Source organism: Hemitrygon akajei, chromosome 13, assembly GCF_048418815.1.
Source record: "Hemitrygon akajei chromosome 13, sHemAka1.3, whole genome shotgun sequence".
NCBI lineage: Eukaryota > Metazoa > Chordata > Chondrichthyes > Myliobatiformes > Dasyatidae > Hemitrygon > Hemitrygon akajei.
The window spans coordinates 38,139,822-38,155,944 of NC_133136.1; the positions used below are offsets into that span (position 1 = coordinate 38,139,822).

Sequence of the window (16,123 nt, forward strand, 5' to 3'; positions counted from 1 at the left end):
TCCTAACGGGCCAATGAAAAACTATACCTAGCAGCCCTCTCCTCAACTCTCCAATGCCATTCGGCTTTACAATTCAACCGCCAGGAGTAAGATATGTTAAAGTGCCGGGGTTAGGACTCAATGTATTTAAGTAAACTACTTAAGAACTTTTTAAAAGCTATTATTAATGCTTTTTGAGGGGGTGATTTTAGATGCATATAATATTTTTACTGAATTAAGTATTGTATGTAATTAGTTTTGCTACAATAAGTGTATGGGACATTGGAAAAAATGTTGAATTTCCCCATGGGGATGAATAAAGTATCTATCTATCTATCTATCTATCTATCTACTATCAAATTTTTACCAAATCTACATAATATAGAATAGTGATCACTTCCTAGTGTTTATCTGTCCATAACATCCCATTCCCCAACCCTGGCTAAGTTTAAGGAAGTGATTGATAAGTCTAAGTGACTACAAGTATTCTTTACAATATTAAATCTTGTAGGCCTTCCGTCATTTAGAAGTACCATGTTGTATTTATCTAGAAACTCCTCTACTACCGCTCCATTACTATCTTTACTTTCACTACCCCATATAGGATTATGGGCATTGAAATCTCCAACCCAGATTACTGGGGATCTTGCCTTATTCATAATTTCATCAAAATCTGATAACATCATCATATTACATGGATTATAGAAGTTAGTTAAAGTTGTCCATGAAAGTTGACCATGAAAGCTCTAAACCTCCACAGCCACAAATTCAAGGTTAGATTTAAAATCAAGTCTTCTAAACTGAAGTCCTGTTTTTATGAAATTTGCACACCCTCCACCAGATTTACCCATTCTGTTAGCTCTCAAACTATTATATCCAGGGATCACAAAAATCTAAATCAGGCTTTAACCATGTCTCCTGTATACTGATCAAATCAAGTTTATCTTTAAAAGTTCCAACAAATCTTTTTAATTCTTGACCATTTGCAATTAAACTTCTTGCATTCCATTGTAATATTAAAAACATCCAAATGCTAATTATCAGCCTTTTTATCCACCTAAAGCTCCCCCACACTCTCTGACCCTGACAACTGAGAAGTATTCAGTGATTGTTTGTCTGTCATATACTCATGTAATTTTTCCAGTAAAACTTGTTTCATATCAAGGAATCTCTCTGCAGCTCCGACAACTACTTTTATCATATCCAACCTCTTGGTTGCAGTTTTAGCCCCAACCAGTACATCAACAACAAACACCAAAAAAAAACTCTTTAGTAATCAACAACATGTCTGAAGGAACCATAGTTGGAGAACGCAGAATGTGCTGACTCCCCATCATTCCAATCTTTTCTTTACTTATCCTTTGCTCTCTATCAACTTTCTTTACTGCCTCAGCTTACGATTTTTTTTGTTGGTTACTAACAACCTGAATCTGCTTTGCCTTAATAAAATACTCACATCCTCTGAACACCGCTACATGGTCCCCTCCACAGTTACTGCATTTAGGTGCTGCTGCCTTACAAGCTTTAATATCATGATCCTCTCTACATTTCACATATCTTCTTTTACCTCGACACGAACCAGCAATGAGTCCAAATCTCTGGCAATTATAACAGCGCAAGGGAGGTCTAATATATTCTCTAACTTGATAAGACATGCTCCAAAGGTAGACTCTAGTTGGAAGAACACCACCTGCAAAAACCAGTAGGACAGGAGAATCCCAGTCACCTCCTCCTCTTGATTTTAATCGCTTGGCTTCAATCGCTTGACCTTTTCAGTCATGCCAGACCAAATACCATACACTATCCCCCTAACTCACTTCCTTTCTTTCAGAGTAATACACTCCACTTTAACAACTAATTTTCCCACCGTTTTAGCACTGCTATATTGGTCAACATCTTTGCAACAAATTTTCAGCAATCCATTATACAAAATCTTGGCCTGGAATCCTTTACCCATTTGGTTCTCTAATGCTGCTGCCACCTTCAAAGGATTAAGGGCTCTAAATCCTCCTTCACCTTCCTTCTGACCTTTAATTTTATACAGAACTACAAATTCCTCCAAGTTATCCATTTTCCTCAATTTGTTGTCCCGTATCGGGTCTTTCACTTGATGCATCTCTTTTTTGGCTACCCTTACTTCTGGAATATTCCACAGTCTCCCACCCTCCTCCTTCATTCTCAACCCCCCCCCTCCCCCTTTGCAGCCATAGGCTACAAACTAACCCTTTCAAACTATTAGGCTGAATAAAGAGGAAGAAAATAAATTAATAAAATATGTAAAATTAAACAAACTGCTCAACCGAAAGTTAAGGAAACCACCTCTGATTGAACATCAAAACAATTGCCCTTCCTTTCCCACATCACTCACCAAGCCTGCTCTATCCAGTAATTGGGAGTCCACTTTAAATAATCACAGTATATGGAAAACCCATGCCAATCAAAATATACTTGTCAAGATTAAACAGAAAGCACAAGGACTTAACAACTCTAGATAAGACAACAATTAACAAACACAAGTTCACAGGCCCAAATGGCTCATTGTGGTAGAGGGATGGACAAAGCAAGGGGAAATCTCAGATAGGCAGAGGCCCTATTGTTAAGCAGTGAAATAGAGAAAGCTTGGAGACAGTGCGAAGGGGAGGGTAGGCAAGTGATAGAGAAGGGACGCACTCAGAACGATGGTTTGAGATGTGTCTAATGCAAGGAGTATTATGAATAAAGTGGATGAGCTTAGAGCGTGGATCAGCACTTGGAGCTATGATGTTGTGGCCATTACAGACACTTAGATGGTGCAGGGGTAGGAATGGCTACTTCAAGTGCCAGGCTTTAGATGTTTCAGAAAGGACAGGGAGGGAGGCAAAATAGGTGGGGGGTGTGGCACTGTTGATCAGAGATAGTGTCAAGGCTGCAGGAAAGGAGAAAATCATGGAGGGGTTGTCGATGGAGTCTCTGTGGGTGGAAGTTAGGAATAGGAAAGGGTCAATAACTCTACTGGATGTTTTTCATAGACCACCCAATAGTAACAGGGACATCAAGGAGCAGATAGGGAGACAGATTCTGGAAAGGAGTAATAATAACAGGGTTGTTGCGGTGGGAGATTTTAATTTCCCCAATACTGATTGGCATTTCCCTAGAGTGAGGGGTTTTGATGGGGTGGAGTTTGTTAGGTGTGTTCAGGAAGGCTTCTTGACACAATATGTAGATAAGACTACACGAGGAGAGGCTGTCCTTGATCTGGTATTGGGAAATGAACCTGGTCAGGTGTCAGGTCTCTCATAGGGAGAGCATTTTGGAGATAGTGATCACAATTCTATCTCCTTTACCATAGCATTGGAGAGGGATAGGAACAGACAAGTTAGGGAAATGTTTAATTGGAGTAAGGGGAATTATAAGGCTATCAAGCAGGAACTTGGAAGCATAAATTGGAAACAGATGTTCTCAGGGAAACATACGGAAGAAATCTGGCAAATGTTCAGGGGATATTTTCGTGGGGTTCTGCATAGATACATTCCAATGAAACAGGGAAAGGATGATAGGGTACAGGAATCATGGTGTACAAAGGCTGTTGTAAATCTAGTCAAGAAGAAAAGAAGAGATTATGAAATGTTCAAAAAACTTGGTAATGATAAAGATCCAGAAGATTATGAGGCTAGCAGGAAGGAGCTTAAGAATGAAATTAGGAGAGCCAGAATGGGCCATTGAAGTCAAGTCAAGTCACTTTTTATTTTCATTTTGACCATAACTGCTGGTACAGTACACAGTAAAAACGAGACAATGTTTTTCAGGACCATGGTGCTACATGAAACAGTATAAAAACTACACTGAACAATGTAAAAACAACACAGAAAAAAACTACACTAGACTACAGACCCACCCAGGACTGCATAAAGTGCACAAAACAGTGCAGGTATTACAATAAATAATAAACAAGACAATAGGCACAGTAGAGGGCAGTAAGTTGGTGTCAGTCCAGGCTCTGGGTATTAAGGAGCCTGATGGCTTGGGGGAAGAAACTGTTAGATAGTCTGGTCGTGAGAGCCCGAATACTTTGTTGCTTTTTCCCAGATGTCAGGAGGGAGAAGAGTTTGTATGAGGGGTGTGTGGGGTCCTTCATAATGCTGTTTGCTTTGTGGATGCAGCGTGTAGTGTAAATGTCCATGATGGCGGGAAGAGAGACCCCGATGATCTTCTCAGCTGACCTCACCATCCGCTGCAGGGTCTTGCGATCCGAGATGGTGCAATTTCTGAACCAGGCAGTGATGCAGCTGCTCAGGATGCTTTCAATACAACCTCTGTAGAATGTGATTAGGATGGGGGGGGGGGGGGGTGGGAGATGGATTTCCCTCAGCCTTCGCAGAAAGTAGCGATGCTTCTGGGCTACTTTGGAGCTGGAGCTGGTGTTGAGGGACTAGATGAGATTCTCTGCCAGGTGAACACCAAGAAATTTTGTGTTCTTAACGATCTCTACCGAGGAGCCGTCGATGTTCAGCTGGGACTGGTTGCTCCGTGCCCTCCTGAAGTCAACAACCACCTCTTTTGTTTTGTTCACATTCAGAGACAGGTTGTTGGCTCTGCACCAGTCCATTAGCTGCTGCACCTCCTCTCTGTAAGCTGACTCGTCGTTCTTGCTGATAAGACCCACCACAGTGGTGTCATAGGCAAACTTGATAATATAGTTCGAGCTGTGTGTTGCAGCACAGTCATGTGTCAGCAGAGTGAACAGCAGTGGACTGAGCACACAGCCCTGGGGAGCCCCCGTGCTCAGTGTGATGGTGTTGGAGATGTTGCTCCCAATCCGGACTGACTGAGGTCTCCCAGTCAGGAAGTCTAGGATCCAGTTGCAGAGGGAGGTGTTCAGGCCCAGTAGGCTCAGCTTTCCAATCAGTTTCTGAGGAATGATTGTGTTGAATGCTGAGCTGAAGTCTATGAACAGCATTTTAACGTACGTGTCTTTTTTGTCAAGGTGGGTGAGGGCCAGGTGGAGGGTGATGGCAATGGCATCGTCTGTTGAACGGTTGGGATGGTACGCGAACTGCACGGGGTCCAATGAGGGGTGCAGCAGGGTCTTGATATGCCACAAGACGATCCTCTCGAAACACTTCATGATGATGGATGTGAGTGCAACGGGACGGTAGTCATTGAGGCAGGACACTGAAGACTTCTTCAGCACGGGGACGATGATGGTAGCCTTGAAGCACGTTTGAATGTCAATGCTCCTTAGGGAGATGTTGAAGATAACAGTGAGAGCATCTGCTAGCCGGTCTGCACATCCTCTAAGCAGTCTGCCAGGAACATTGTCTGGACCAGCAGCCTTCCGTGGGTTAAACCTGTACAGGGTTCTTCTCACATTGGCCACAGTGAGACACAGCACCTGGCCATTTGTAGGAGGGGTGGACTTCCTCGCTGCCACGTCATTTTCCACCTCAAAACGAGCGTAGAAGTTGATCAGCGCATCTGGGAGGGAGGCATCACCCGCACAATCAGATGATGTTGTCCTGTAGTTGGTGATGTCCTGGATGCCCTTCCACATGCCCTACATGTCGCTGCAGTCCTGGAAGTGGCTGTAGATTCGCTGGGCGTGTGCACATTTTGCCTCTCTGATGGCCTGGGACAATTTGGCGGACAGGATTAAGGAAAACCCCAAGGCATTCTACAAGTATGTGAAGAGCAAGAGGATAAGACTTGAGAGAGTAGAGGGCTATAGGTAAGACTAGTAATTTCTAAGGTAGGGACATGTTCGGCACAACTTTGTGGGCCGAATGGTCTGTATTGTGCTGTAGGTTTTCTATGTTTCTATGTTTCTAGAATAGGACCAATCAAGTGTGACAGTGGAAAAGTGTGTATGGAATGGGAGGAGATGGCAGAAGTACTTAATGAATACTTTGCTTCAGTATTCACTATGGAAAAGGATCCTGGCGATTGTAGGGATGACTTGCAGCGAACTGAAAAACTGGAGCATGTAGGTGTTAAGGAAGAGGATATGCTGGATGTTTTGGAAAGCGTCAAGTTGGATAAGTCACCGGGACCGGACAGGATGTACCCAGGCTATTTTGGGAAGTGAGGGAGAAGATTGCTGAGCCTCTGGCGATGATCTTTGCATCAACAGTGGGGAAGGGAGAAGTTCCAGAGGATTGGAGGGTTGTGGATGTTGTTCCTTTATTCAAGAAAGGGAGTAGGAATAGTCCAAGAAATTATAGACCAGTGAGTCTTACTTCAGTGGTTGGTAAGTTGATGGAGAAGATCCTGAGAGGCAGGATTTATGAGCATTTGGAGAGGATTAGGAATAGTCAGCATGGCTCTGTCAAAGGCAGGTCATACTTTATGAGCCTGATTGAATTTTTGGAGGATGTGACTAAAGACATTCGTGAAGGTAGAGCCGTAGATGTAGTGCATATGGATTTTAGCAAGGCATTTGATAAGGTACCCCATGCAAGGCTTATTGAGAAAGTAAGGAGGCATGGGATCCAAGGGGTCATTGCTTTGTGGATCCAGAACTGGCTTGCCCTCAGAAGGCAAAATGTGGTTGTAGATGGGTCATATTCTGCACGGAGGCCGGTGACCAGTGGTGTGCCTCAGGGATCTGTTCTGGGACCCCTACTCTTTGTGATTTTTATAAATGACCTTGATGAGGAAGTGGAGGAATGGGTTAGTAAATTTGATGATGACATAGGGTTGGGGGTGCTGTGGATAGTGTGGAGGGCTGTCAGAGGTTACATCGGGACATTGATAGGATGCAAAATTGGGCTGAGAAGTGGCAGGTGGAGTTCAACCCAGGTAACTGTGAAGTGGTTCATTTTGGTAGGTCAAATATGATGGCAGAATATAGTATTAATGGTAAGACTCTTGGCAGTGTGGAGGATCAGAGGGATCATGGGGTCCGAGTCCACAGGACACTCAAGGCTGCTACACAGGTTGACTCTGTGGTTAAGAAGGCATATGGTGCATTGGCCTTCATAAATCGTGGGATTGAGTTTAAGAGCCGAGAGGACTATATGGAACCCTGGTCAGCCTCTGCTTGGAGTACTGAGCACAATTCTGGTTGCCTCACTACAGGAAGGACGTGGAAACCATAGAGAGGGTGCAGAGGAGATCTACAAGGATGTTGCCTGGATTGGGGAGCATGCCTTACGAGAATCGGTTGAGTGAACTCGGCCTTTTCTCCTTGAAGTAACAGCGGATGAGAGGTGACCTGATAGGGGTGTACAAGATAATGAGAGACATTGATCGTGTTGGCTGTCAGAGGCTTTTCCCCAAGCCTGAAATAGCTAGCACAAGGGGCATAGTTTTAAGGCGCTTGGAAGAAGGTACAGAGGAGATGTCAGGGGTAAGTTTTTTTACACAGAGAGTGGTGAGTGCGTGGAATGGGCTGCTGGCGACGGTGGTGGAGGCAGAAACAATAGGGTTTTTTAAGAGACTCCTGGATGGATACATGGAGCTTAGAAAAATAGAGGGCTATAGGTAAGCCTAGGTAGCTTTAAGGTAAGGATATATTAGGCACAGCTTTGTGGGCCGAAGGGCCTGTATTGTGCTGTAGATTTTCTATGTTCTAAATAAGCACAGCTAGAAAGAGAATAAAAGGGAATGTAAAAGCTTGGAAATTAAAGGTAATAAATGTCCAACAATTGGACAAGAATGACTGAGTCCATTAGATGGTCACTTCTGATGCAGAGGAAGTAAATTACCTGAAAAGGTTTATCTTCTACCACAGCATAACCTTCCCCATCCATCCCTGCATTGCTTCATCTCCCTAGTATACTGAAATCCTTCTCTAATTGTTACCTATACAAGACCTTGGTCAGACTCCACTGGAAGTCCTGTGTTCAGTTCTGGTCACCTCACTAATTTGGATAGAGTGCAAAGGAGATTTACAAGGATGGAGGGCATACCTTATGAGAATAGGTTGGGTGTACTTGGCCTTTTCTCCTTGAAGCAACAGAGGATGAGAGGTGACCTGATAGAGGTGTATAAGATGATCAGAGGCATTGATCGTGTGGATAGCCAGAGGCTTTTTCCCAGGACTGAAGTGGTTAACACAAGAGGGCATAGTTTTGAGGTACTTAGAAATAGGTACGGGGGGATGTCAGAGGTAAGCTTTTCCACACAGAGTGGTGGGTGTGTGGAATGCACTGCCAGCAGAGGTGGTGGAGGTGGATACAATAGGGTCTTTTAAGAGCCTCTTAGATAGGTACATGCAGCTTAGCAAAATAGAGGGCTATGCACTAGGGTAATTCTAGGCAGTCTCTTCCATGGTCGGCACAACATTATGGGCCGAGGGTCCTGTAATGTGCCGAAATTTCTATATGTTCTATGTAATTTGAATTACCTCTATGTCAAAGCCTCCACAGTCCTCCAGGGTGGAGAAACCATTCAAAGTCCTCTGAGTGAAGACATCTTTCCTCATCAGCTCCAAAGAGTCACTCCTAATTTTGAGACTGTGGCCTCCAATACAGATTACTTTACTTGTGTTTAATTTGGTTAGTTGTTTAAAGTTGGACAAATTTTAATGGGTTTCTCACATATTCTTGTAAATTTGAGGGAGTACAGGCCTAATCTCTATAATCCTTCCTCATAAGGAAACCTGCCATCCCTAGAACCAAACTATTGTATCTTTGCTGTACTCCCTCAATGGCAAGTTCATCCCCTCTGCAGTAAGGAGACCCAAACTGCACACAAAACCCCAGGTGTGTTCTCAGCAAGACCCCATACAATTACAGTAAAATTCTCCTTACTTCTGTACTCAAAACGTCTCATGGTAAAAGTTAACATAACATTTGCCTTCCTAACCACAGCAGTTACCATTATGTAATTTTAGTTTTTCACAGCCAAATCTCACAAACAGCAAATGAAATTAATGACTAAATCAGTCGTATTAGCTTGGGGACCAAATGCTAACCAAAATAAGCCCCATTTTACTGTATTCCTTTAATTACCCTTCTGAAACAATAACAGCCACTTGAAGAGGCAGATGAGTCTTTAGACTAATACTTCATTCAAGTATTTTTTATTATTCCTGACATTTTATCATATCCTCTGATTTGTTAAACCTGATTCAGTTAATATTAGTAATAAACATTAACTTCTCCATTTCAGCAGAAGTAACTGGGTCATGTCCTCATGGCAGTCCATCAAGATGCTGGAGGGGTTTGAAATTTTTTGCGGCAAGGCTATATTTTTCTTTTTGTGCTTTTCTGAAGAGTTAAAATGCTAATTTATGGTTGGTGTTTCAACGTTTGTTTTAAGTGACTAACAAAGTAAATAGTGTGTGATTAAAGTTATTCTAATTTGATGTATTGTAGCTCCTTTGTATTCAAAGTTATATTTCTATCTTATTTTTAACGTTTCTTCAGAGCAAGGCATTTTCTTTCCCACATCTAGGTATAGTGTATTCTTCTCACACTGTGGGTGTAAATTTGAAATGTATTGGTTGTGGCAAAATGTGTTATGACAAAGCTGTTAAAATGTTAGCTACTCAAAAGCCTTGCTCCTGTACATCATTCTACCAGTTGTTAATCACACATCCCCCTCTAAGTAGCACAAATTAGGACTGGTTTTACATAGTGCTGTTAAAATGATTAATAAGCTTCAAGCTGTTTTCATCACTTCAATAATCGGTGCATTGGCAGTTCACAATGGTGAGTATATAAATGGTGATTTTAGCTTCACAGAAATTTGAAACAATATTAATATCAATATTTATTGCAGGTACTTGTGTGAAAATCGTCGGAGGTCATGATGCTAAACGTGGGACAGGAACTTACATGGCATCTATCCAAAATGCAAACGGACACATGTGTGGAGGAGTTTTAATAGATAAGCAATGGGTCTTGACTTCGGCAAACTGTGTAGCGTAAGTAGTAAATTATTTATTTTTGATCCATTTCTGGTCATTCTGAAATTAATGAGTCATAAATTTACTGCATGGAAAATCCATTTCCCTTTTCCACCTGGTATTTTCAAATTGGGTTTAAGAGAATTTTCAGAATCATACTTGAATCGCTTGTTCTTTTCAATCTTCAAAAGCAGTACAAAGACCATTGCAGTGCAAAGTAGTCAAAGAGGTCATAGAGTTCGTATACAGAGGTAATGATTAGGGCTGTGCATGCTGGTTCAAAACCCAAACGGTTGAAGTGAGCAGCTGTTCTTGAACCCAGTGGTGTGGGACTTCAGACTTCTGCAACAGCTGCCCAATTGTAGCTACAAGAAGAAGGCACGGGCCAATAGATACTGTCCTCTTGAGGCAGAGCTCCATGTAGGTACTTTTGATGGAATCAGATAAGCCCACAATGTATTGGGTTGAGTTTACTACTTTCTGCAGCTTCTTGCATTCCTGCACATTCAGATTGTTGTGCCAGACCATGATGCAACTAGTCAGGATGTATTTAATAGTTCATCTGTAGAAGTTTGCTGGAGTATTTTGTAAAATGCTGAATCTCCTTAACCTTCTGTAAAATACATGTGATTGCTTCTGTGTTGGGCCCATGACAAGCCATCCAAAGTGTTAATGCTCAGAAATTTAAACCTACTGTCCTTCTCAACCTCCAATCCACCAATATAGATTGTCACATCTTTGCCCTCTTTCCCCTGAGAAAGCTGATGGTGGCTCTGTTTAATTTCTCTGAAAGACAACACCTTAGTTAGTTTAGAATTTTGAACACAGGATACTCAGCGGGGTTTGACCTAGATGTAAGAATGCCTCCCTTCAGCTACAGATGATGATTGAATGCTATTGATGTGAAGCACGGCATGCCAAAGTCTTCTAAAATGTGTATTTCAGACAGCTGTTAAATAAGTAAATATTAGTTACTCCTTGCCAAAATTTGCACTGAGTTCTGTGTTATTTCAGATATATGTTAACATCCCTAGGAACAGCAATTATCTTCGTGATCCCAAGAAAATTAATGATGCAAAAGAGAAATGAATGTAAAAACAAAAATGATTTTACCTTCAAACCATAACTTAGCTAATATAGTTAAAACATATGAGGATATAAAATAAGAGTAGTCTCTTTCAGCCTTAAGTTTTATCGATTTTGTTCTCAATACTGTATTGAGTTTGGATCTGGATGAGAAAAGCTCAGACTGTGTATGTGTGGTGTGCCACCATCCACATTTTCAAAACTTGAAATTGAATTGAATTGACTTTATTACTTACATCCTTCAGTAAGCACAAGTAGAATTGGAGTAGTAGTGGATTTAGACTTGGGGAGCTAGTGAGAGAGACAATTTTCCTGGCATGAATTGTAATTTAGATTTCGCATTAAGGAAAAGATGAAGAAACAGGAATTTTAATAATTGCAGTTCAGCTAAATTAGTGGGCTGAGATTGGATTTATCACTAATGGACTGGAAAAGCTTCTCTAAGTAAATTGCTGCCAGAGCAAAGAGAGGAACTAAGGGAAGAGATGCTAAGGCTCAGGCCAAGTATTTCTTAGTAAAAGAAAATGGAGATGTCCTCAATCAAAACTTCCATTAATACTGATGAATTAAAGTAAAATAAATTTATAACATTAGCAAAAGCTTACATTGTAGTTAGCTTTGAGGTGCCTGGGTGAAAGTAACTAGGAAACTGAGAAGACAAAGAGCATGCATTCAAAATACTAGCAGGTAAAATCAACATTTTGTTTTATAAATCTATGTAATGAAAGAAGGTAGCCAAGGAAAGAATAAATTCTATTGGATATTCAAATGGCAGCTAGTATGTGGAAGATGAAGGTATGTGTTTAGTTCTATATGAATACTTTGTTTCTATATTCATGAAAAATGGAGAGTAACCTAGACATTGAAATTTTTGAAGATTATATGTGATTTAAAAATAATAACCATTGAAATAAAAATTATAGTGTCCGGCGTCCAAGAAGGTGGGCAGATCTCTAACCACATAATATGTACCCTCAGCTATCAAAATAAGTAAGGGAAAAAATAACACAGGCTGTGAGTATCATATTCTAATTGTCCTGGTCACATACTTTGTGTAAAAGAATAGGAGTGAGCTAATGTATTATCATTGATCGGAAGAGGAGAAAAAGGTACACTGCCATTGATAAGAAGCTGACCATCATCAGAAAACAAATTTGAACTTATTGCAGAGGTATGTTGAATACAATCAGCATAGACTGTTAATGGAATTGAAAACTGTTAATGGGAAAATTTTAAGAGGGTTATAAGGTAAGTCAATAAAGGTAGAACATTTGATAGACTGGATGGATTTTCACACGTCTGTTGATGAATCCAATGTTGTGACTTGATCAGGAAAGTAAAAGTCCATTGGATCAAAGAGAAAGTAGCAAGCTGTATGAGAATTTGGATTTACCAACAAATAAAAACAAATGGAATTTTGTTTGTAATTGGAGCACTGTAGGGTTTTGTTATGTTCAGCTCAGAGTTGCTTATACATTATACATGAAGTGAAAAGTCCTTGATTAAAGGTTTGTCACAAATACCAAAAATAGCTATCTAATTGAAGGGATTTCCAAGCTGCTGGGAAATGTTAGTGGTTTGGTTAGAAGAGCACAACTGTAATGAACAGAACAGCAAACAGCCTGCTGGAGGAATTCAGATGGATCAATGAAATGCATCTGCTAAGGGCTTTGGGGCAGAGGAAGGGGTGATGGGAGCAAGGTAATAATTGTTCAAGTTAAAATCAGTTTGCATAAGTGTAAGATACTAGATTTGAGGTAGTTAAGGAGAATGGGATACCAAGAAATATAGAGAATTAGAGAGTGCATTGCCAACAGATTTCTGAAGATAATGGGATAGATAAATTGTTAAGAGGTTGTCTGAACCACTTGCTTTTATCGGCCATCGTGTGAATATAAGAACAGTTGATTATGCTGGAACAAGAGTCAGGCAATATCTAGTATGCTCTTAACAATTCTGTTTACTCTATAATGGGACAAGTGTGATAGCAATAGTGAGGATACAGAGAATATTTACAAGATACTGCCAGGACTGGTAAAGTGTTGTTATGGGAAACCACTAGTTCACTGTACAAGAGTATGAGAAGATTGAATAGTATGAACAGGAAGGATCTATTTACCTTTATAAGGATGTTGATAATCAGCAGTTTAAGTTAGCTGGATAAAAATTAAAGGGGAATTCTATTTTCCCCATGGGGCTAGAACTCATTCCCTTGATCAGTTGGTTCAGAGCGAAAACTTCAGTGTATTTAAAAAGTTCCTGAATGAGCCCATCAAAAGCCAAAATCTACAAAGTTATGGACTGAGAAGTGAAGAGTGAAATCAACCAAAGCACTTCCTTTTTTTTGCCAACATAGGCATAAAGGGCCAAAAGGCCTCCTACTGTGTCACTAACTTACTCTGCAACACTTTGAGTGAGAAATGTATCCTCATTACAGTTCCAAAAAATAGTGCATTTATTTTGAGCTTTGGCTATCACAAGGTTTTTTTCTCTCCAAGCTGAGGAAACATCAATGCAACATGTATTCTGAGAGGCCATTTAAGGATTTAATGTTTCAACTTTGCTTGTCTTCTTTATCCAAGGAATGGACTTACAGTGGTCATTGGAACACGTTCCTTAAAGGATGTAAAGGAAGATAATAAATTTAAATCCATTGAGACAAAAATACATGAAAAATACAACAAGAAGAAAGAATGGAATAATTTGGCTCTCCTCAAGGTATGAAGAAATCAATATGAATGATTGTGTATACTTAAAACAATACAGTATTTACAGTCTAAATAAAAATGGAATTGGGGTTTTCTCCTCGCCCACTTCTGATCCTCCTCCAGCTGTCCCATATTTGAACCCTTCCTTCCCCATCCCAAACCCCTCACCCCACCATTACCCATTTTTGTCCCTGCCCACTGAGGCTCCCTCCCCACCCCACCATGCACCCCCCCCCCCGCACCGTGTTCCATCCACTGTCTACACACACAGTTCACCCATAGGTTCACTCCCCCATGTGGTTCTGACTACAAATGCCAATCACCTCTCCCCTAATATCTCTCATCGTCAGCTCCCTTTCTCATCAGATTTATGCATTGGTAGCCCTCTATGTTTCTGCTTATCACCCCTCCAACAAGTCTCTACAAACTTCATACTTCTCTCCCTCCATCTCACTCCATCTGCCTCTCAATTGTTTTCTCTTTATTGTTCTCCATTTATCTGCCACTTGCCATTGTATCTCAACTCGGTATCCACCCCCCCAACCCACCACCTAGCTCAACCATCATCTTTCACCCCTCCTAGTCACCTCAAGCTTCTGTCTCACCACTTGCCCTTCATTGTACTGTCCAGCTCCCCTCTCCACTCTGAGTCTTGATGCACGGCTTTGTTGTGAAACATTGACGATTCCTTTCCTCCCCACCTGCTGCTTGACCCACTGAGCAATACACACAAAGAGCTGGAGGGACTCAGCAGGTCAAGTAGGTCAGACTTTGTGGCTCCTCATTCCAGCATCTGCTGTCTCCTGTGTTTCTAAGTAAAAATACATAGCTTATCTTTAACATTAAATAAAAAAGTCTCCAACTTATCAATAAAACAAACAAATTATTTGGGTTTTCATACAAACGCATGAGGTAAACTTGATTGATCAACTACAGAACTATCAGAGAAAACTGAATATTTTCTAAAACATAAAGCTGTTATGCAAAATAGAAATGATCACAGTTTCATACAATATCAAAAAGGCAACTTGGCTCAAATGTCTGGTCAACTCCATTGCCCCTGCCTCATGCCTTTTTACTATTGAATTTAGTCCTTCAATGTGATACACGTAGTGTTGCTTGAAAAAAGATAATTGTTGCATTAGAGCAACATGATTAACAGTTCATCATTAAATGTTCTTTCGATTGCAACCTTATTTGTGCAAACCACCAGAGGAATCACTATAATAAGTAATCGTATTCATGGAACTGAATTTGAATTAGGTTGTCCAATGCATCAAAGTTCAAAGTAGTTTATTATCACAGTACATATATGTCATTATATACAACCCTGAAATTAATTTTCTTGTGGGCAATCAACGTAAATACACGAAACACAATAAAATCAATGACAGACCACCCCCATCAGGATGGACAAAAACCAATGTGCAAAAGGCAACAAACTGTGCAAAGAAAGAAATAATAATGATAAATAAATAAGCAGTAAATATCAAGAGCATTCGATGAAGAGTCATTGAAAGTGAGCCCGTATGTTGTGGGAACAGTTCAATGATGGACTGAGCAAAGTTACCCCTCTGGTTCAAGAGCCTGTTGGTTGAGAGGTAATATCTGTTCCTGAACCTGGTAGTGTGAGTGCTGAAGCTCCTGTACCTTCTTCCTGATGGCAGCAGTGAGACGAGAGCATGGCCTAGATGGTGGGGTTCCTTGATGATGGATGCTGCTTTCCTGCCACACTGCTCCTTGTAGATGTGTGCAGTGGTGGGGAGGGCTTCACCTGTGATGGAATGGTCCATTTCTGCCACACATCTGTAAATGATTGTCAAAGTTTTAGATGACATGCCGAATTTTTTGCAAACTTCTAAAACTATGCTTTCTTCATAAAGGCACTTACATGCTATACCCAGGACGGATCCTCTGAATTGACAGCGCCTTCAAACAGAGAACTCAGATACTAAATCCACCATCTCAGATTGCGTTCCAGATAAATAGGATGTTTGCTAATGTTTAATCCATTTGCAATTTTTAATTAAATGAAGCAGTCTATGCCTACATTCCAAAGGCGTATACAACATTTCATCATGTGCCGACATCAACGTACAAAAGTGTTAGACAATAATCATCTCCAACAAGAGAGCATCTAACCATTCTCATTGAGATAATTTTCAATGAAGGACATTACCATTGTTGAATTGCTCTCTATTAAATTTAGAAACTTAACTTGACTGGTCACATTAGCATTGTGAATACAAGAACAGGCTAGGGTCCGGATATCCTATGGCAAGTGAATATCCAGCCTCTAGATACCTCAGGGCCTCTCTACCATCCACAATGCGCAAGTCAAGAGTATTATATATTACTCTCCATTTGCAGCTCCAACATGCATTCCGTTAACCATATTGAACATTTATTCCTTCTGCCGGCAGTTTACTATCTACAAAATGCCTTGCAGTGTCTTACCTGGATTATTGCAACAAGACCTCTCAAACACGTGAAATTTACCCACAAGAAGGACAAGGGCTTC

General features: G+C 40.9%; 1 protein-coding gene across 1 annotated transcript in view; it reads left to right on the plus strand.

Moving 5' to 3' along the window:
- The window catches only part of LOC140738145 (transmembrane protease serine 9-like), a 30,720-nt gene that overhangs the window by 10,886 nt on the left and 3,711 nt on the right, over positions 1–16,123 (plus strand). Inside the window, exons 6-7 of the mRNA XM_073065288.1 lie at positions 9,682–9,826; positions 13,477–13,612. Of these exons, the coding sequence (XP_072921389.1) occupies positions 9,682–9,826; positions 13,477–13,612 (281 nt within the window). The remainder of the gene's footprint in view (positions 1–9,681; positions 9,827–13,476; positions 13,613–16,123) is intronic.